A 19404-nucleotide genomic window follows, 5' to 3' on the forward strand; every position below is an offset into this window, starting at 1 on the left:
CTGTCTAACTGCAGCTATTAGGACCCGGATCGAGGCAGAAAGATTGGAGAGGACGGTTACAGGGAGTTTGTTCGGTTACTGCTAGCTAGAGCGATAATGCGAATAACTTCATCACTAATGTTTGGTAATTCTGAATTGCACGGTAAGGTTCCAATCTTGCTGAGTGGACTTTATTTTGAGGAGCAAACGGGCGCCACCCGTTCATTTAATACACAACTGGGAAATGGACTTTCACTGGTATTTAGACTGTTGGGTATATGTTTAGCTTGCTATGTAAATAATCAATGTGGTTCGTGGGTAGTGTATATGAAGCAGGGATATACTCGGCAAACGCAGGCTCAATGCTGATCGCGGGGTTCCGGTTTTGAGAATTGCTTAGACGATCCTTGATACCGGTATGTTAACCTAATATGCTTCCTGAAGTGAAAGGTATTTACCGGAGAAGCGATTAAAACCTTCCCTGGAAATCACGAAGGGGAGTAATAAATCTCCAGTGGGATAGTCACGCTCTTATATGCTGAATCTCACTCAGAACATTTCAAACGTCAGACCACTTTGAGAATTAAGTTCCTTACTCTTGAAGTATTTATATTTTTAGTAAGGCCAAATTGCATCTATGAACTCAGTTGACGGATGAGGCTGGCATTTACATAGACATTTGAAGTATTCCGAATGAGAGTAGGAGAATAATCCAACTCGAGCGTCGGAGCCGAGTCCTCTTTCCTAGGACCCAAACTACCTCTCGCTACTTCACAGATGAAATTGGAAAGGGAATCTCAGGGTCACAAGGGAATGAAGCTTTCTAACGGACCACCAATTGTCTTACGAGAGTTGCCACATAAAAGCTGAAATTTGCGAAAATTTGATGGGGGATAAGAGTGGGTGAGTGACCTTGTAGCCCTCCGTACTGTACAAGAATGTGAGTAGACCCGCCAACATCTGTTGTGTCGATCCATATATTTCTCTATGAAACAATTGTTGATTCGTCAGATCCAGAATTTTTGTTCTAACTAGCAAACTAAATATATCGTTAGAATGTGGGACGGAGCTTCTGAGAATGATACTTACTTCCAATAACACCATTAACGGGAATGTCAATTGACGTGGTATAGCTTGCAGCATCGCTCAACAAGTAGACATATGCCCCACCCAGCTCCTGAACCTCAGCCAACCGTGGAAATCCCCCATAGTACTTCAATTGTTGTTCCCAGTCAGGTTGTTGAGGTACCCAGTATGTCATTGCGGTGTTGACGAGGCCTGGTGACACACTGTTGACTCTGATTCCGTACTGCGCCCATTCCATTGCCAGGGTATGTGTCATATTTCGTACGCCAGCTTTCGATGCGCCATAGGGTGTTGATGGGACTCTCTAAAAGGTCGGAGTAAGCAACGGCTCCACAGAAATTTAATGAACGGAAGACTTTTGTACCTTGTTTGGTCGGTAGGAAGCCATTGATGCAGTGAAGACGATAGCTCCCTTGATATTTAGCTTAATGAAAGCTCGGGCAGCCACTCTCGCACAGTAAAACGCTCCGAATAGCTTGAAAACTTAGGTCAGCAGGAGTCATCCTCTCTGAGAAAGCAGGTAACCCACGTTAACATTGAAGAGTGCTTCGATTTCCGCTTGTGTAAAGTCCAGCGCTGACTTATGATTTGTCCGCCCCGCATTCACAACCATTCCGTGAAGAGCACCGGCTTCACTGATAATCGTATCGACCGCAGCTTGGATGCTGTCTTCCTTGGTCACATCTGCGGTGGCTGAAAACAAGCGGCCTGGGAAGCGCTTCGAGAGTATTTGGAACTCATCGCCGGGTTGAGTGATATCTATTGAGTAAATCTTCTCCGCACCGTTGACAAGACAGCATTCTGCTATCCCAAAACCGATGCCTCGGTTTGCTCCAGTTACTAATGTTGAGGAAATGGTCAATAAAGCCCTTGCACAGTTGCGGTGAAATACGAACTCGCTATGATCTTTCCTCCTAAAGTTACTTGAGTTTGTACTTGAGGAGTTGCTGAGACCGTGGGAGTCGGGGCCGTCGTGTCAATCGCAGCTGGTGCCATTTTGAGAAGGAATTCAGATGAACAAAATTGAGCGCAATTGCTATGTGTTACGTGAAAGCAGGACAAGGGGTGTAGTGGTTTGAAATTGTGCTTGCCGCGGCACATAGAGTACTATATAGTGTTCAAATTTGGCTCGAGGCGAATTCGGCCCGCAAACTGTGTCTTCGCCTCCGATAAACTTGTGGCCCAGGCATATGCAGATCCTGGGTTAGGCAGCAAGGGCGAATTTTCACTTCAACCCCACCAGTTGGGGTGACAGTACCCCTCCATCGGCCGGCAAGGACAAGGTCTACTTCACATGTAAAAATGGTGTTGAAGCTTTGCTGCTTTCATTTCATGCCGCTGGGTATCGACCAGTTGAGGGATTGTTTCGTCTCGAGGACGGGTGAAGTCAAAAGCAGCCATTCAAATCCATTTCCCACTATTTCACAGTGGAGGGGTAAAAATGGGGTCGCCTCGCTTCGAGGTCTCGACCCCTATTCGAGCCCATATCCGAGTCTCGCTAAACGTGCCTCGTCTCGAGGCAAAACTCCCTCATGTCAAACTCAGGAGTTCAGTACCATGAACGCGTGATCGCAACAGGCTTGAAGTGGTAGAATGAGACATACGAGAAACCAAATATTATTTTCAAGGAAACGTTTGAGTGGTGTGCTATTGTTGTGAATGGAAGAATACATCCCTGCCCTTGACACGTAAAAGATTGAACACCACCCCTCATTCCTTGGTTGTCATCAAGGTTTGCTTGCTGTTCATTATGATGTACCGAACATCCAGGAAATTTTGCAAGTCGCTTTTTCCAACAAAGTTTTTAGCAGGATCGTCACTTGCGGCAAGATCATTCTCGACTGTCGCCAGACGGAACGACAGGTTCAAGTTACCCAACGGCATCAATAACAATGGGAGTTCGGAATTTGAAGGAACCTTGGCGCGGACAGATTCTACAGTCCAAGTCGAGCATCCATCCGAGAGCGATCTCCCAACAAGTGAGCCAGTGAAAGGAAGAGGTGGTTTCCATCACAAGAGAACACTTCCCTCTTTCTCCCTTGAAGGCAAAGTAGGAGTTGTGACTGGTGGTGCGAGAGGCTTAGGATTGGTGATGAGTCAATCTTTAATCATCAGTGGAGGCGATCTTGCTATTGTGGATCTTGACAGTAAGTGACAAGAAGTCCCCGTTCGTAAACTTTAAGCACTGAACTGCCATAGAGCAGGAAGCGGAGCGTCAAGCAGTTGAACTCCTCGCGACATTCAAAAGAGAGAATTCCGCTGAAGTGAGGTAGGTCCTCTGAATGCACCGAGTTAAGTTCATTGGACTCACCGAACCGTACATCAGACTACCCAAAATCACAGCATATCATGTCGATGTGGCCGACTCTGCTTCAGTTGAAACTGCAGTCGCCGAAATCATAAATTCTCATGGCAAGATAGACAGCTTAGTTACTTCAGCCGGATTTTGCGAGAATTTTGAGGCTATTACTTACCCTGTGGATCGACTCAAGAAATTGTGGGACGTTAATGTCAACGGAACTTATTTTTTTGCCACTGCAGTTGCAAGACACTTGATTTCGAGGAAGGCTCAAGGAAACATGGTATTCATTGGAAGCATGTCTGGTAGTGTGGTAAATGTCCCACAACCACAAGCTCCTTACAATGCATCGAAAGCGGCAGTAAGACATTTGGCAGCATCATTTACAGTAGAATGGGCCGCTGCGAGTATCCGAGTCAACTGCATCAGCCCTGGATATATGGTGACGGAATTGTGAGCCTCGTCTTCAGATCGGTGGAGACTTGAAGGCTGCTAATTAATGATAGGACGAAGCGTATCTTGGACAAGAACCCTGATCTTCGGAAACAATGGACTGCATTAGTTCCACAGGGTCGACTTGGGAAGCCCGAAGATCTCATGGGGTCGGTGGCATTCCTCCTCTCTGAAGCTTCCCAGTATGTCACTGGAGCGGGTACGTTCTTTCGTTTTACCGGAAACGTGAACTTTACTGATTTCTGTAACAGATCTCCGGGTAGATGGTCGCTATACGCTCACGTAGCCTGATCGTATATATAGTTTTTGATCAATCAGTATTTGAGATTCAACTTCAAAATACCCTTTAACAGTCTGCCTTCATTCAAATCTTGAGTAAACCCCCTCTAACAGACTTTGCCAACTGTGCTTTCCACATCCGTTTCTCATTCAAAATATACAATGACCCCTCGCGTCCAAAGCAAAAGTTTGCAGCACCGCCTTCAACTTTGATCGCGCCTAACAGTACACCACCAGGACACCAAACATTGATACCATCTCCACAACCACTGTAAACATTCCCATCCACATCGCATTTGATGCCATCTGGGATTCCATTAGCAGCCATTGCAAACAGGCGTCTGTTAGTCATAAACGGCTGGCCCGAATAATAAGTGATATCGAAAGCATATCTAAACATCACAGTTAGCTTGTGTGTTCAAATTAGCAACACTATCATAAAGCACTTACATAGTAGACGGTCTCATCCCATTTACGTTCCCATCTCCATGTATCCAATCCGTATCGGTAACATATACTGTCTTCTCATCCGGCGAGAACGCAATTCCATTCGGCCTTCCAAACCCATCGGCCATAGCTCTGATCCCTTTCGTGACTGGATCGTACCTATATACCTGATTTGGGAGTTCGGGCTTGGGGCGATACCCCTGTTCATACCCATATATCGGGTCCGTGAACCAGATACTTCCATCGCTGTGAATGACAACATCATTGACCGAGTTGAATGGCCGTCCGTAGAACGAGGAAATGAGGAGGTTACTAGTATAGGGCGATGAAGAGGACATATAGTAGAGCCCACTGGCCTGTGTTTCCGAGCCTTGAGCACAGAAGAGGATGCCATCTTTGTAGTTTATCCCTCCGTTCGCCATGGGCACGCCATCCGAGGAGATTTCTTCTCGCGTCGCTTTTCGGGATCCATCACCGACGGAGATTTTCGAGATCTGGATGCATCTCTGACCAGATGAGTTGAAGAACTGGTTGCTGGTTATGAAGATTTCGTCGGTTGAGGGAAGGTAGACTCCGGCTTCGTGGGCGAAGGGGTAGTCGTGGTGCTCGAGAAGCAATTCTAGGGAAGGCGATGGACCTAGAAGTCGATGGAATCTATCATCGAAGACAGCAAAAGCTGACGGTATATCTGCCATTATGATGTTGTTTATCTTTCAAGAGTGGAGACCAGATTTACTTGAAAATGTTGAAGTGTAGTGGGGAGTGCCGGCTTTTGACGGAATCGGCCCCGCTCGCTGCCGTCACCCCCATCCCCACAGCTGTGCGCATCGAGAGGGGAAATGAAGCCTGAAACGAGATACCTACTTACAAACATTATAAAAACTTACCATCTACGCTCTTTCATTATATGGTTCCCATAATTTATGACGGAGTTAGACTTTCTAATTGAGTTTACTGCAAGATGTGCTTAAGCGTGCAAGAAGAGGAGGCTGTACCAATTTTCGCAACCACGGGCTCCTTCAGTCCTTGAAAATACTGCCCCAGAGAAGAAAGAAATATCTGAGCCCAATAATATCTCAAATTTCAGACAATCAGACAGTGCTGATATGCTGCACTTCTAGACCCGCTTCCTTCTCTACACTCCCCTTATCACTGCCAGCTCCAGAGCGACCTTGAATTAGTGATGTAAGCCCAACTCTCTCCTGAACCCTGGCAAACTCCTCCATCTCCTCTGTTGCAGTATGACTCCCGAACACTTGATCCATCTCCTCTAACGTCTTTCCCTTCGTCTCAGGCATGCAAAGCCAAATGAAGACACCGCCTGCTGCAGACCAAAATGCAAAGAAGATATATGTCCCCCATCCAATGTTACTCAACATGGGGGGAACGACGAAGGCGATGATGAAATTGTTCATCCAATTTGCTGAGGCACCGATGGATGTCCCCTTGGCACGGATGGAGATGGGGAAGATTTCTGCGATGAGAATCCAGGAACCGGGTCCCCAACTATAGGCAAAGTTGACAATATACAGCCAGACGAAAACTGCATTAGGGTTAGCCTCTGTAGGATTTTCAGAATTGGAATTGACTTACCAACTGCGGCCCAACCAGCCGCCGCGTGAGTGCTCCAATCATGTCCACAGGTAGCCACGATAACGCCGATGATGACTTCACAAATACACATCCCAACGGAGCCAGCCATCGTGAGTGGCTTTCGACCAACTTTGTCGATGATGTAGATTGCCGGGATGGTTGTAGCGACGTTGATGATACCGATGACTCCAGATGCAAGTAGGGAAATCGTGCTGCTTGTGAGACCGAGGGATTGAAAAATGATAGATGCGTAGTAAATGACTATCAAATGTTAGTCTGCTACAAAGGTGGAAATAGATATTCAAAGAAACTTACTCGAATCAATACCAGTCCACTGCTGAAAGAACATCACCAAACTTGCAAGCGCAACACGCTTAAAGTTGTCCCTCGACCGGAAAATATTACTATACTGAGCAAACTCTCGTCACCAAACGCTGTTTCCAGCAGCTTTGCTCAATTCCGGGAATCGTTTATCGAATATAGCTCTCTCGAATTCCGCATCAGCCTTGATTTCGAGGAACTCGACTTGCACGAGATAATGATCTTCAGGGAGATTTCGGAGATATGAGAGGGTTTTGAGTGCTTCTTGCTCTTTGCCTTTGTTGACGAGAAGGCGGGGTGAGAAGGGCATGAAGAACAAGCCAATGCAGAGGATGACGGCAGGGATGCCTTGGATGATCATAGGGAGGCGCCATGCCAGAGCGGACTGTCCATCACCTGTTCCGCCAATGTAATTGCTCCCAAACTGGAGGTTGTGTCAGATAATTCTCCTAGAAGAGGACGCAGAGAGACTTACTGCAACCCAATATGCCAGCATGATGCCGATCGTTGTTGTCAGTTGCTGGAGAGCGATGAGAAAACCTCTCATCTCAGGTGGTGAGAGCTCAGCATTGTAAAGAGGGCTTAAAAGCGCGCTGTTAGCTTGTTTTATATCAGCCGATTTGTTGAAAAGACTAACCCAATAGCAGAAAGTGTCCCAACACCAAGACCAGTAAACAAGCGTCCAGCATAAAGATACGAAGTCGACTGCGCACCAGCAGCCAAGAAGCTTCCCAAGACTACCCACAAAGAACCCGCAAACATCGTATGCTTCCTTGAAAACACTTCCCCGAAGACACCAGCTGAGAGAGAACCAACCCAACCACCAAGTTGCAAGACTGAAGTGAGCCAACCGAGTTTGGACGCACTCTGTCTGATCTCAGGAAAATCTCTCTGGAAGGAATTCATAACGGCTGCTTGGCCTAAGACGCCTTGCTGATAGCCGTACAGGAGACCTCCGAACCTATTTGATGTCAGATTTGGGAATCAAGGGGTAAGAAGGTGACTCACGAGGCGAACATGGCGATGAAGAAAACTTTCTTGTTCTTTAGCAGACCTTTGACGCCAGTTGGGGCCATCTCAGCCCTCATGAGGGCCGTGACACCCTGTAAGCTCTGGCCTTGGGCCATGTTGAAGTTCGAATTCCCCGATTATCTGAAAGGTACAGTACAAAGTTTGAATCGTCCTCTGCTCAATAAATCAAGGTGATCGAAGAGGCAGCGATCAACAACAACAAGGAAGAGATCAGACGACGAGAAACGCGATCCTTATATATCGAATAACCCTGATATCAACGACAACCTCCTCCCCTTGCATAACCATCATCCAGTGTGCCAGTGTGCTGTCCGGGGATTCCAGGCTGGGGAAATTGGCGCATGTCGACCCCGCGGCCGCACTTTGGGGTCACCTGCAGCCAATGACTCGCAAGCTTTCTTAGCCAAACCTTAACAAGATCGTCGGCGAGAGGGTTGTTGCAGCAGCGAAGGAGTTTCCCGACGCTACGGTAAGAAGGCGCGTGGCGTCCCCAGTTTCAACCCCGCAAACCCCGATGCCTCGAGACGAGGCCACGAAAGCACAAGGGGCAAAGATCTGGGCTTCAACTCGTAGCGAGCAAGAGTAATGGTCGTGCCGGGACAGCATCTCGGGTGCTGGGTTCGTTCCATCGATACGGAATTTCGCGGTGGGGGGCTTGAAGCTATTCGGCGAGCTCTCTCCAAGTGTTGCTACTATTGATGAAGACCCCTCGCTACAGTTGCTATTTCAGCCCCTTTTCCGTAAACTGTACAACTGCAAAGTCGGCTGTACGTCCAAACATCATACTTCTTGAATTCTTCTATTATGCACAAGTCCGTGACCAGTTGCAAAAAATTGACGAGACCGATCAAATCTCAACCATGGCTCCTCCTCCGGACTGGAAAACAACCAACCGCACAATTCAAATCCTCCAAGTCGCGGAAGAAGGACGGTATGGTGTCCTCGCAACAGTGGCCTACAATATCGAGCACATACTCGGCATGGTCCAAGCCGCTGAACGAGCCCACTCACCTCTCATAATCCAATTCTTCCCCTGGGCTATCACCTTCTCCTCCGGGCTCCTCATCCGCACCGCAGCCGACGCAGCATCGCGCGCCAAAGTTCCAGTCGCAATCCATCTCGATCACGCCCAAGATGAAGAAATGATACGGAGAGCAGCTGATACGCTGCCGTTTGACAGTATCATGATTGACATGTCGCACTATGAGAAAGAAACCAATTTGGCGAAGACAAAAGAGTTGGTTAGGTATTGCCATGAAAGGGGTATTGCGACGGAAGCTGAGCCCGGGAGAATTGAGGGTGGAGAGGACGGGGTGATGGACACAGAAGGCTTGGAAGGGAGTATGACGACGATGGAGGAGGTGAGTGATTTTGTGGATACGGGAGTGGATTTTCTGGCGCCTGCGATCGGGAATATGCATGGCGAGAATCCTTACGGATTTTCTAATCCGAACTTAGATTTTGAGAGGTAAGTAATACGTGCGATATTTTGGCTTTAGTGGAAATGGGGTGCTAAGCCATGTGATAGGCTGAGAGAAATCCGATCGAAGGCTCAGGGTCGAGTCCGAATCGCTCTCCATGGCACGAATGGTTTCAGGCTAGAGTTAATGAAGAAGTGTATTTCGGAAGGAGTGGCGAAAGTCAACGTGAACAAACTTGTTCTTGACGACTATTCAGAGCATCTGAAAGCGAATGCTGGGAAATTCCCGCAGACTAAGTTGATGGAGCAGGGAGTGGAACTGGTAACCAAACAGACGATGCAGTGGATGGAAATTTGTGGATCGGCTGGCAAGGCTAAATCAAAAGCTAGAATAGCAAATGGCTGGATTTGAGCAAATGGGAGTTCTCCCTTACGGGTTGACCCAATGCATGTTTTGACAACCATAACCGATTCGTATGCTGTGGACAAGAGGTTCAACCTGTTCTGAGAGATGAAACTATTTATTACAGTGAGTGAAAGGAGTAAATCTTGTGTGAGCAGAGCCTTCTGGGGTTTCAATTCTAATTCGGGTCGTTTCACCCTAGCATTGCCAGCTTCGCTCTGATCACACATGGTCGTCTTCCAACATCCTGAACTTCAAACCCACTTCACGCCATACCTCAATTTTGCGAGCCCCCGCTTGAAGCCCGTGGCAGTGGTGTTGATCCTTCGTCGAAGTATTCGAAAGCTGGCTCTCCGCCTTGGTGAAAATGTAGTGACATAACCCCAATACTTCGAGTGGCATAGCCACGTTTAGGTTAACTGTTGTTTATAAACACTGTTGAAAGCTCAGCCGTTAGGCATTGTCTCGGAAGTCTTCCAGAACGTCTGAAGTTCTTCGCCCAAGGACAAAATAGGCCATCCAGTTCGTTGCCGACAGGCATCAAGCATCTTGAGGACGGTTTCTCGTCGTCGAACATCCTGAATGCACATGCCCGCTGTGGATTTTAGTCATGTCCCTGTAAATCTGGGAACATGGTTCCATACCAATGTAAAGACACTGAGAACACATCACACTCGACGCATGATCCGTCAAAGTCATCGCAATTCCACAAATATTATTCACGAATTTTGATATCAGCCTGCTTTGCTCAAGGTAGCCACCAAAACCTCCTCTGGAGGGCTTATTGAGGAGCAACAGTAATCGGGCCGAGTAATGGAGCTGAAGTGCCACTCCTAAAGGAGGGATGAGTAAGTTGGTCGTTAATGTTGAATGCACTCACCAAAAGCTGGAGGGTGTATCCATATCGGCTCAAAAGCTTCTTCTTCTTCTTCTTCTTCTTCTTCTCCTGTTTTGAAAGGCAACATCGTAAACTCCGTCGTCAAGTATAGCTCCCATTCATCAAGCATGGCCTGCAGCTGATCTGCTCTCTCAATCCGCAATGAAATATCTTCCGCCTCAGTCTCCTCTCGAGAACAATAGTTGACCACCTTGGCAATAACGTAGACGGATCTGGCAGCTAACTCATACGGATTCATGTCGTCAAATCTTCGTGTCGGTTTCCAGAAGGTGAATGTCTTCCGCTTCTCGCGAAACGCAGCCCATACATCTTGCTGGAGCCATGCCCACCAGACTGCTTGCTTCAGGCCCTTCGAATCGCCATGGATAACTTGAGATCGTTGGATCCAGAATACCCCTTGCAAGTGACGTTCCCAATCCTTGCCAGATCCGTCAAGCATTTCGTAGGTTGATACAATCAAGGCAGTGGCAAGCAATTCGAGACTTGTTTTGTACGTGTCGTATTGCATTGCTTTTGAGAGGTAATGCAAAGTTTCGTTGTAATATTGCAATGCATCGTTGCGATCATGTGTCTGCTCGGGGATGATACCTGGATTGAGAGAAATGTGGCGGGCCGAGAGTGCAAGAATGGCTTTCATCAAACCAATGTTACGCATCTTAGAAACGTTATCGGTCAGACGAATCAGTGTAAGAGATCTGAGGCTTGTCAACTTACAGCTAGGTGAGGAACAAATGTTGAAAAGCTCTGCGTGAGGTCGAAAAGGTCAATCTGAGGATGGCTGTCAGAGGGTGGCAATCAATCTATCACAAGAGAGACCCCATACCCAATGACTTGTGCGCTGAACAAAATTCCGAAAGATCAATTGCTCGTAAGGCAGAAGTTCTATCGCTTCTGGGGTTTGCCACTTCGATTTCTCAGCGATCGCACTTCGGTCTAGCCCAGGAGCACTTCGTTCTATTAGTTGGGGGCTGGATGAAGAAGGCGATGCGGAATCCAGAGCAGCGGTAGTAGGGGTGCTATTGTACGGCTCCATGTAAGGAACGCCCATTCTATCTTGCTCTCGAGGGGTGCCGAAGTTGTTGGGCTCGTCCATCCCAATGTCAAAATCCGCGAATCCATTCTCGAAAGCTGAGTCTCCAACAAGCATGTCAAACCACCGAGTGATTGCCACATTGAAGGTAGGTTGAGAGGATACGGATCTGGCCGCCAGGCTACTATTGTCGTTGCTACCAAAGGAGAATGCAGTCCCGGCATGGGACATTTCTGGGGACATGACTTGCTGAGCAGCTGTATCTAGAGGTGCGGTGGCCTGATTACCAAGAGCAAAGCCATTTGCGGAAGTGGTACTTGGATGCCTCTGAAAATTTGGGGTTTCAACCGATCCTGGACATCCGTTTTCTAAGAGAGATTTGGAATAGTGAGTCTGCTCTGGTGAAGTCTGCCATGGTGGAATCGGTTGTCGAATTGGCGCCGGTGGTGGATCTGAGATGGCTTCAGAAGATCTGTTCTCAATCCGGCCACTTGGTTCAGGTCTTTTGTCAGCGTAGATACATGTCTGACCGCCTTTATTGCATCGATGGCAGTGCGGCCTCAGCTCGTCACATTTAACATGTCGCCTGCGACACGTTATACTAGCTCTATTATCAGTCTACGTTTATACGTCAATCCTGGGGAAGCGAGGAGACATTGGAGACTAGAATGCAGGGGATACATACCATCCCGTAGTCTTTCGAAGACCACGCCCCCGAGACTGGCGATGTCGTGGTTTACGCGACAGAGGACGCTCTTCTTCAGCCATCGGCGAGTTTCGGGAGAGGGGAGCACCATGAGGCGACTTTGTAGAGAAATCATCGAATTGGGGAAGAGGTTGGTAGTTTCTGTCAAGGGTGGAGGTCAGTTCTTGAGCTAGACTACCCCACATATCCGGGGTAACCTAGTTGGGTTTAGGCCGAGATTGACATGGCATGAAGACTTACCTAGCAGGTCCGGGAGTCAGGGCCATGAGGATTTTTGAAGGCCGAAATACTTCCTCAATGCTGGCAAGATCAATGAGGATGAATATGCGCAAAAGAGACCCTTGCAGACATTTTCTTCATTTCAGACGGAGGCTGGTGGTTTGCGTCATAACCGTGCAACAGGGTTTCAAGAATCCGCATCCCAACTCTAACATATTCCAGAAACATGTGATCGACAAGAATATTCTTGATTGTTGTAAGTGAACAAACATCCCTCCGTCCGCGAGTAGTTGTGTGCCGTTGCAATAAGGACTCAGCTCCTCGCTTGCTAGAAACACAGCGGGACCAGCAACATCTTCTGGATTCCCGACTCTTCCCATTGGGATTCTTTCTTCCAGGTATTTCCTCTTCACATCATTCTTCATATCCTCATCTGCCAACTGTGTCTTGATGGTCCCTGGCAGTATGGCATTGCACCGAATCTTGTCCTTGGCGAGCGCAATTGCCATTGATTGTATCAAGGACAAAACGCCGGCCTTGGTGGGTGTATAATGTGTTTGTAGACCTCCTCCAACAAGAGCGCTGATCGACGATATGCCTATTATGGATCCTCCATGTCCTTGCTTGACCATCTGCCTCGCAGCTGCTTGGCAAGTATAAAATGCACCGTTGAGATTGATTCGGACGGTTCGATCGAAGAGTTCGTGATCGAGTCTGTAGGAACTCCAGTCAGCTAATTTCCCTAGATCGAACAGAGGGAACAGGAGCCCACGTTAAAAAGTCTGCAGCCTGAAAAATGCCAGCATTGGCCACAAATATGTCCAGTTTCCCCCATTTCTCTACTGCCTTCTGAACCAGCAGTTCACCGGTCTCTGCCTTTGTGACATCTCCGACAATTTCCAACAGATCCCCAGCTTTAGACGTGCTTTCACCCTCGACTTTTTCTGCCTTCAGAACAGCTGCTTCTTTCAGCAAGCTATCCTTGTATACCTCATCCCGCTCGAGACCCAGGTGGTTGATCGCAACATTGCAGCCTTGACGAAGGTATTCGAGGGCTATCGCTCGTCCAATTCCAGTAGTTCCGCCAGTAATTGCTGCAGTTTTGCCTTCGAGTATGCGCCAACGGGAGGGCGCCATCGTGGTCAAGGAAACGAAGCCACGATTTCTTCGAATGTATATCTCGTGCTGTGAAAGGAGGGGCGCTCAACGCGACATAAATTCCAGGCCGTCCTGCCCCGCGATGACACTCCACACACCTCGGTGATTGAGCACGGAAGCCCTCCTGCGACCATGCTTCCGAGTTGACCCCTCCAAGTTTTGTCGGCTTTGGTGTGGTTACAGGGAGATGGAGTTGATTCCGTGGATCGACGGTTAGTTCTAAAAGGGGCTCGTCTCGAGGACGCGCTAGACTGAATGGGGTTTGACGGCTTTTCTTACCCGTCGGCTTCCCGACGTCCTTCTCTCTCCAAGAATACAATTCGCATCTAGTCAGAACCCTTCCGATTCTAAATTCATCGGCTTATCCATTCGGTCCGAGTTCACGATGTCCTGCCACATCTTGGTCCGTAGCAGCGCAACAGCCACTTCGTCTCGAGTCCAGTCTGCAAAGTTGCAGGCTTGACGAGTTCTCTCAAGGCCAGCAAAGGCTCGAAACGAGGGAGGTAGAAAGTTGGCCGACATGGCCTTGTGATGAAGCAAGGTTTTCGGGTTGTGCACTTCGATTATCTTTCAATTCAAGCCAGAAACCAAGATCAAGTGTTCTCAGTCTCGGCAAGTGAACTGCTCAGCCATGTTCCGAAAATCGCGTTGCACTTAGTTCATTTTGACTATGTTTATCATGTCATTTAATTGGCACGTTTGACTTATGGGTTTCATTATTTTCTAAGGAGCTTGTAGACTATCTGCTCTCCACCATGACAAGAGCTGCACCGCCAGCTGTGGTTTCAAACACAACTCCGAGATCACTGGAAGGCAAACTTGCTCTGATCACTGGAGCTTCAAGAGGCTAGTAGTCTTATGCCATCATAAGCATTATTCTCACTAATCCTGCAACAAGAATTGGAGCAGCTATAGCGCAGAATCTCGCCTCAAAAGGAGCATCCTTAATCCTGAACTACACCTCAGACAGCTCTGCGTCTCAAACCTTCACCCTGGCCCAAGAGATCGAAACCCAACACGTAGTCACCTGTCTCTACATTCAAGTAGACATTGGATTCCCTACTGGTCCTGCACTGCTCGCCGACACGGCCCGCAACGTCTTCCTCTCCAAGTGTCACGCCAAATTTCAAATCGACATTATTGTCAACAACGCTGGCGTCGCCAGCAATGCCACGATTTCAAGACTTCGAAATCAAAGATTTCGAATGGATGTACCGGATCAACGTCCTTGGTCCCTTACTGCTCATTCAAGCAGCTCTTCCGTACCTCCCTAACGACCGGAGCGGGCGGATAGTCAACCTTTCTTCCATCTCTTCAAGCGAAGGGTTCGTAGGACAGTCGGTCTATGGCGGGACCAAAGCTGCTTTAGAAGCGATGACCAGAACTTGGGCCAGAGAATTGGCCGAGAGGTGTACAGTCAACGCCATCAACCCTGGGCCGGTGAGGACGGATATGTGGGCCAGAATGCCAATGGAGCATAGAGGAGGCTTGAAGCCTTGGACTTCGCATTCGCCGCTGGCTGCTGTGAGAGAGGGTCTCGATGACGAGGAAATTTTCAACCAGAAGGAGTTTGTGGGTGGGAGACCGGCATATCCTGGCGAAGTGGCCGGGATTGTGGGGATGTTGTGCTCCGATGATGCGAGTTGGTGTACAGGACAAGTTGTTTGTGCTAATGGTGGGATGAGGATGGCTATTTGATGCGGAAGTTGTGCTTTTGGTTGATTTTTAATGCCCTCATAGTGCATACTTCCAGACAGGAAGAAAATTGAGTCTAAAATCGAGAATCGCTGTTTATTCAAGCAGGAATACCGATTCCTCGTCTGAGTGCTTCTCGAGAGCTTCACCATACATTATCCTATACATATATGCATGCCCAACATGCTCAAAATTGTCCTTCGCCTCTTTTTGGCGGAATATAAAGGGAATTGGGCCATTGAGAAGAACACAAACATCGTCGCCAGGTTTGATTCCCAAAGGTCCAAGACCAATCCTTCCCTCCACGGTAGAGAAAAATCTATGTCCATCGCAGGCGGTAAGGTAAGAATTGAAGTACCTAGCCAAAACCGCACTTCCAAGTACACGGTGGTGGTGACTTTTCTGGATCACCGGCGGCCCTCAATCAGCGTTTGAACAGCTCGAGCCTTCAGTTGTCATTTGGCAGTCGCCTTTGTCCGCTACTATGCATTTGCGATGTTCTTCCGGGATGCCCGTGGTTTTATATGCTTCTTTGGGTAGTGTTAAGCATTTCTCTTCCAACGCTAAGGTTTTAGCTGCTAATTCGGGAGTTTTGGACGGTTCTTCCCCTATCCAGCGCTGACAGAGAAACTTCTTGTGGACACACAAATATTGCCATTGAGGACCGACATAAATACCGACCATTTGAGTGCCAAAGGTACTGGAACGAATTAGGTTCTGGGCATTCCAAAAGAACTTGAACAAGAAACATACTCCTGGAGAGCTGAGGCTTTCTTGATATTGGATACTGACTTGGCATTCTGTCCTAACTCGAGCAGGTTGGACAACCGCGAGAGGAGACAACTTGTGCAGCTGGGATTGAGCGAGCAGTAGGATTGACAGCACCGAAAAAGTTGATAGTGACTAGTTTGGTCATTGTAGAGAAGAGCTTGGTGACGTTGACCTTCCGTCCGACAGTAGAGGTGATGGATGAGAGCATGTTGTGGGAGGGAGGAAGTGCCGATGCGTCTTGTCCCTAAAGATGAGGTGATAAAGAGCTCAAACGGTAATGCTGCACTTTTATGAAAGCGGAGGTGAATTTTTGTTGAATATGGAAGTCGAAAATTCAGAGACGGTGTGGTGGTGCGTTGGCGTTGAGCCTGTATTTGAAAGAAAAGAAGTCGGAAGGACAGATGCACCGAGGACCTTAAGTATCCACCTCCCATATTAACAATCGCGAATTGCTAAGTTCACGTAAAATCTAAAAAATCAATTTAAGGCACTCTAATTGGCGGGTCTTAAAAACCCGAGTTGACGGGAAATTTAAGCGAACCCCTGAAAACTATCCCCACCCTAGCTCGTGTGCACCTCTTTCTAATTTTCTGCGTTATTCATTTCTAAAAAATAAAGCCATCAATTTATAAGTGGTGATTATTATTAAAGGCACCATTCAAGGAAGAGATGCATTTTGGAATTTGGAGCCCAGGACAGTTGGAAACTTGATCGGACTTCAGCCCAGCTCATATTAAACGTCAGACTAAATGAGGCACCTAGAGGTATTTATCCCTCGTGAGAAAAATTACCTTTGTCTCTTGTTATTTACTAATTAGATTCTCCAGATTATAATCAGAAACAATCCATGGGCCTAGAGCTATTAGTATTCCCCTCACTTCTCGTTTCGGCTAAAAGATTAGTTCCCTGACAACAGCAAACCTGTTGGATACACCAGTAAATACCAAACCTTAAAGCCTAAGATAAAACACAGGACTATATCACAAACCTAATCCTGGACAAAATTATCATCAAACTAAACGGCTACTGCGTCAATCTCCGGTCCGATTTCAGGGCTACCAACTTCACATTTCCGAAAGCGCAAATATTCACTCTTGGCGGTGATTGAAAGCCAACCGTTTCGTGGTTGGCATGGACTTTTACCTCATGTAAAGTTTTCAAGCAAGCTGGACATTTCGGTGGTGGATGTTCCCATCACCATCCTTTAATTTACCCCTTTTCTATATCGCTAAGTATTTGGGATCAACTAGGCATCCTTAATATCATCTTAATTGGAGAGGGTTCTTTCAGTAAGAGATCCAATACCCACAAGAAACATGCTCACTTTTCCTCGTAATTGAGAGTCTTGCAGGTTTGTAGTGGACGTTGCCTTATAGGCTCTCCCACACTAGCTTCTCGCTTAGAATTCGGTGAGTCAATTGCTTTTCGCTCCAGCTTCAAAAAAAAAAAAAAAAAAAAAAAAAATCCATCTCTACAACAACAATCCGAACATCCTCACAACTCTGACTTCAACTCTCGAAACAAGTCAACCCCAGCGCCCATTCAGGGTGTTTGGTTGCTGACTGACGAGATACTCAAGAATCACGTGTTCTGCCGACCGAAGTGATGAGTAGATTTGGCTACCTCTGGTGTGTGAGCAGCTTACAACTGTCCCCTTGAGGTGGCAGATTCCCGCTGGATCTTTACTCGATAGTAGTAAAAATCTGTATCAGCTCTTTTCGATTAGCATGGCCGCAGGCCTACCGACGACCAACAGTCTGCTGACAATTATCATAACGACATCAGTGACACCGTCTGCACCCTCAACGGAACTGATATCCTCTGTTCTGGAGTCATATCGCCGCCACTGTCCAAGCCTGATGGACTGCAAAGTTATCGTCGTCTTTGATAGCTACGATAGAGTTGTCCCAGAAGCTCGTCTCAAGAAAGGATGTGTCACGTCTGACCAAGCAAGAGTTTTTGATCTCTACAAGGAAAACGTCAAGGACTTCATCCTCGAACAACATTACCAAGGCCACCAAGATATTACCTTAATGCAGACACAAGCAGAAGCAGAGTATGGCAGTCCACACGACAGTCAGAATGCTGTTACCTACACAGCATTGCAAACACACGACAAGAGAGTTACTTTCATAGAACCCTCTCGACGTCTCGGGTTCGGCCTAGCCGTTCGTTCAGCGCTTCGAATTACCTCAACTCCCTACGTCTGGGTCCAGCAACATGACTGGATCTTGACCTCCTCATTTCCCATCGAACCCCTCTTACAAATCATGCGTGAATCCGAATCTAAGCCCGAAGTCCCCATCAAGTACGTTTGCCTACTCGCAGTACGCATGCTCAATTACGCCGTCTCTGCAAAGGTGGTCAGATTCCCTGCTTTGAGGAAGCTGACCTCTACCTTCAAGCGCGAATTCAGCACCAAAGAGCATCCCGAGATGAAAATTCCGTTAACGCCTCTCTTCTTCTGGCATGATAAGCCGCACATTGCTTCTACGGCGCATTATCTGGCGAAGGTCTTTCCTTCGCGGTTAGCAATGCTCCGTGGAGACTTTATCGAGGATAAGATTGGACAACGGGCTCGCACGCAGATGAAAGAAGGACTTGTAAGAATTTTGTCCCTTTCTCGACCGTTACTAGAATACCACTGAAGCACCGGACTTTATCCAGGGTTTTCTGGCTCTGGCATCTGACTATGCTGAAATCACCTCGATGGCCAATCACTAACTCTCTATTGCAGTTCACGAAGTGGGCAACGTGGCTATACTACCCCGGTGAAGGAAAGCAGGTGTGCTCAAAACACCTCCACGGAAGGATGTATCACGGTGCAGAAAAGCAGGCGGAAAAGATTGCCTTGGCACGGCAACAGGGGGAGGACAAGCTGGCTTGGCAGAACCTCGGAGGAACAAATAGCTGAAGGTTGACGTCATCGGCATAACCTGCTGCCAGACGGGTGCTTCTACATTGACCTAAATTGCAGTAAGCTGTAGTAATACGAATTCTTAAAGACAATAATCAAAAGACTTGGAAGCAACACAGTCATCTCCGGTCCTTGAATCAGCAACTTCGCAGGATCTTGAGGGACCCGAGATAGTGCTGGGCTAATTATTGTGAGAGACGAGCGATCAATAAATGTCAAGATAGATACCCTTGGGTTAATTCTCCCGCATTCAGAGCACTATCAATTGTGTATGAATATTCTTCGTCTTCGGTGGTCTGGGAATGAAGATCTCGCTTAAGAAAGGGGTTAGCTACTAGCTCACCCTATGTTGTCACTCCATCAATATCCATGCTAACGCAGGATCAATGTCAATGGTTTCTACCAAAAGTTATCAATTAAGCATATACAATGCCGTTTTCAGGAGTTTCAACCTGGTGGCTCGAGAAGGCGCAATGTGCCACCCTTTCGACAGTCACGGCCATCACGCCCCACCGGGCTCCTTTAGTGACTGTAGAAAACTCGGAGACCTTTTCGTTCTCCTGTAGCCGTCCCACTCCGCGGCTTGGGGGATCGAGACGAAAATTCCATTCTAGAGAATGTAGTGACCTGACACAACAGTTTGCGCTATGTTGCTCTGCAGCACCATTTGAAACGAGCCATAATCCCCAACCACCCAC

The 19404-nt window shown here is 47.6% G+C and overlaps 10 protein-coding genes across 10 annotated transcripts; 4 read left to right on the top strand and 6 right to left on the bottom strand.

The window, feature by feature from the left end:
• Positions 1–845: 845 nt before the first annotated feature.
• Positions 846–2119, bottom strand: K444DRAFT_576289 (NAD(P)-binding protein). Its single transcript, XM_024877515.1, has 5 exons — positions 1962–2119; positions 1595–1905; positions 1430–1540; positions 1069–1369; positions 846–1018 (listed from the first exon to the last, which is right to left on the bottom strand). Exons 1-5 carry the CDS (start codon positions 2059–2061, stop codon positions 1011–1013), a joined length of 831 nt encoding a protein of 276 aa, XP_024727544.1. The 5' UTR covers positions 2062–2119; the 3' UTR covers positions 846–1010.
• Positions 2120–2815: 696 nt separating this feature from the next.
• K444DRAFT_637990 (putative D-arabinitol dehydrogenase ArbD) lies at positions 2816–4103 on the top strand (the record flags this gene model as incomplete). Its single annotated transcript, XM_024884197.1, has 5 exons — positions 2816–3212; positions 3265–3334; positions 3392–3817; positions 3871–4016; positions 4069–4103. The coding sequence occupies 5 exons, from the start codon at positions 2816–2818 to the stop codon at positions 4101–4103; spliced, it is 1074 nt and encodes a 357-aa protein (XP_024727545.1).
• Positions 4104–4130: 27 nt separating this feature from the next.
• Positions 4131–5248, bottom strand: K444DRAFT_576291 (gluconolactonase precursor). The gene is made up of 2 exons (XM_024877516.1): positions 4547–5248; positions 4131–4488 (listed from the first exon to the last, which is right to left on the bottom strand). Exons 1-2 carry the CDS (start codon positions 5236–5238, stop codon positions 4182–4184), a joined length of 999 nt encoding a protein of 332 aa, XP_024727546.1. The 5' UTR covers positions 5239–5248; the 3' UTR covers positions 4131–4181.
• Positions 5249–5468: 220 nt separating this feature from the next.
• Positions 5469–7760, bottom strand: K444DRAFT_576294 (general substrate transporter). The gene is given in 7 exon segments (XM_024877517.1): positions 5469–6086; positions 6137–6397; positions 6452–6554; positions 6570–6881; positions 6933–7038; positions 7095–7418; positions 7466–7760. The coding sequence occupies 7 exon segments, from the start codon at positions 7582–7584 to the stop codon at positions 5635–5637; spliced, it is 1677 nt and encodes a 558-aa protein (XP_024727547.1). The 5' UTR covers positions 7585–7760; the 3' UTR covers positions 5469–5634.
• A 589-nt stretch (positions 7761–8349) lies between these two features.
• On the top strand, positions 8350–9321 carry K444DRAFT_648475 (fructose-bisphosphate aldolase; the record flags this gene model as incomplete). The annotated part of the gene is made up of 2 exons (XM_024885467.1): positions 8350–8957; positions 9018–9321. 2 exons carry the CDS (start codon positions 8350–8352, stop codon positions 9319–9321), a joined length of 912 nt encoding a protein of 303 aa, XP_024727548.1.
• A 107-nt stretch (positions 9322–9428) lies between these two features.
• K444DRAFT_710697 (uncharacterized protein) lies at positions 9429–12008 on the bottom strand (the record flags this gene model as incomplete). The annotated part of the gene is made up of 7 exons (XM_024888221.1): positions 9429–9907; positions 9957–10145; positions 10193–10865; positions 10925–10978; positions 11034–11409; positions 11482–11841; positions 11926–12008. The coding sequence occupies 7 exons, from the start codon at positions 12006–12008 to the stop codon at positions 9759–9761; spliced, it is 1884 nt and encodes a 627-aa protein (XP_024727549.1). The 3' UTR covers positions 9429–9758.
• Positions 12009–12302: 294 nt separating this feature from the next.
• On the bottom strand, positions 12303–13302 carry K444DRAFT_547617 (3-oxoacyl-reductase; the record flags this gene model as incomplete). The annotated part of the gene is made up of 2 exons (XM_024876316.1): positions 12303–12879; positions 12938–13302. 2 exons carry the CDS (start codon positions 13300–13302, stop codon positions 12303–12305), a joined length of 942 nt encoding a protein of 313 aa, XP_024727550.1.
• A 406-nt stretch (positions 13303–13708) lies between these two features.
• On the top strand, positions 13709–15021 carry K444DRAFT_657532 (NAD(P)-binding protein; the record flags this gene model as incomplete). The annotated part of the gene is made up of 3 exons (XM_024886168.1): positions 13709–13726; positions 14178–14436; positions 14489–15021. 3 exons carry the CDS (start codon positions 13709–13711, stop codon positions 15019–15021), a joined length of 810 nt encoding a protein of 269 aa, XP_024727551.1.
• Positions 15022–15114: 93 nt separating this feature from the next.
• K444DRAFT_547827 (uncharacterized protein) lies at positions 15115–15345 on the bottom strand (the record flags this gene model as incomplete). Its single annotated transcript, XM_024876331.1, has 1 exon — positions 15115–15345. A coding segment is annotated over one exon (231 nt), but the record flags the coding sequence as incomplete, so codon positions are not given.
• Positions 15346–17337: 1992 nt separating this feature from the next.
• K444DRAFT_622017 (uncharacterized protein) lies at positions 17338–18923 on the top strand. The gene is made up of 2 exons (XM_024882015.1): positions 17338–18392; positions 18457–18923. The coding sequence occupies exons 1-2, from the start codon at positions 17517–17519 to the stop codon at positions 18511–18513; spliced, it is 933 nt and encodes a 310-aa protein (XP_024727553.1). The 5' UTR covers positions 17338–17516; the 3' UTR covers positions 18514–18923.
• Positions 18924–19404: the final 481 nt, after the last annotated feature.

Source organism: Hyaloscypha bicolor (assembly GCF_002865645.1).
Source record: "Hyaloscypha bicolor E unplaced genomic scaffold K444scaffold_183, whole genome shotgun sequence".
Lineage (NCBI taxonomy): Eukaryota > Fungi > Ascomycota > Leotiomycetes > Helotiales > Hyaloscyphaceae > Hyaloscypha > Hyaloscypha bicolor.

Excerpts from the sequence above, each read along its gene's own strand:
- K444DRAFT_576289 (XM_024877515.1), bottom strand. The coding sequence starts at position 2,061 with ATGGCACCAGCTGCGATTGACACGACGGCCCCGACTCCCACGGTCTCA. Across the intron at positions 1,906-1,961 it reads AGGAGGAAAGATCATAGCGA|TAACTGGAGCAAACCGAGGC; the intron begins GTTCGTATTTCA and ends CCTCAACATTAG. Across the intron at positions 1,541-1,594 it reads AAGCACTCTTCAATGTTAAC|CTATTCGGAGCGTTTTACTG; the intron begins GTGGGTTACCTG and ends TAAGTTTTCAAG.
- K444DRAFT_576294 (XM_024877517.1), bottom strand. The coding sequence starts at position 7,584 with ATGGCCCAAGGCCAGAGCTTACAGGGTGTCACGGCCCTCATGAGGGCT. Across the intron at positions 7,419-7,465 it reads TTCATCGCCATGTTCGCCTC|GTTCGGAGGTCTCCTGTACG; the intron begins GTGAGTCACCTT and ends GACATCAAATAG. Across the intron at positions 7,039-7,094 it reads GGGACACTTTCTGCTATTGG|CCCTCTTTACAATGCTGAGC; the intron begins GTTAGTCTTTTC and ends CGCGCTTTTAAG.
- K444DRAFT_576291 (XM_024877516.1), bottom strand. The coding sequence starts at position 5,238 with ATGGCAGATATACCGTCAGCTTTTGCTGTCTTCGATGATAGATTCCAT. Across the intron at positions 4,489-4,546 it reads GGGATGAGACCGTCTACTAT|ATATGCTTTCGATATCACTT; the intron begins GTAAGTGCTTTA and ends TGTGATGTTTAG.
- K444DRAFT_622017 (XM_024882015.1), top strand. The coding sequence starts at position 17,517 with ATGGCCGCAGGCCTACCGACGACCAACAGTCTGCTGACAATTATCATA. Across the intron at positions 18,393-18,456 it reads CGCAGATGAAAGAAGGACTT|GGTTTTCTGGCTCTGGCATC; the intron begins GTAAGAATTTTG and ends GACTTTATCCAG.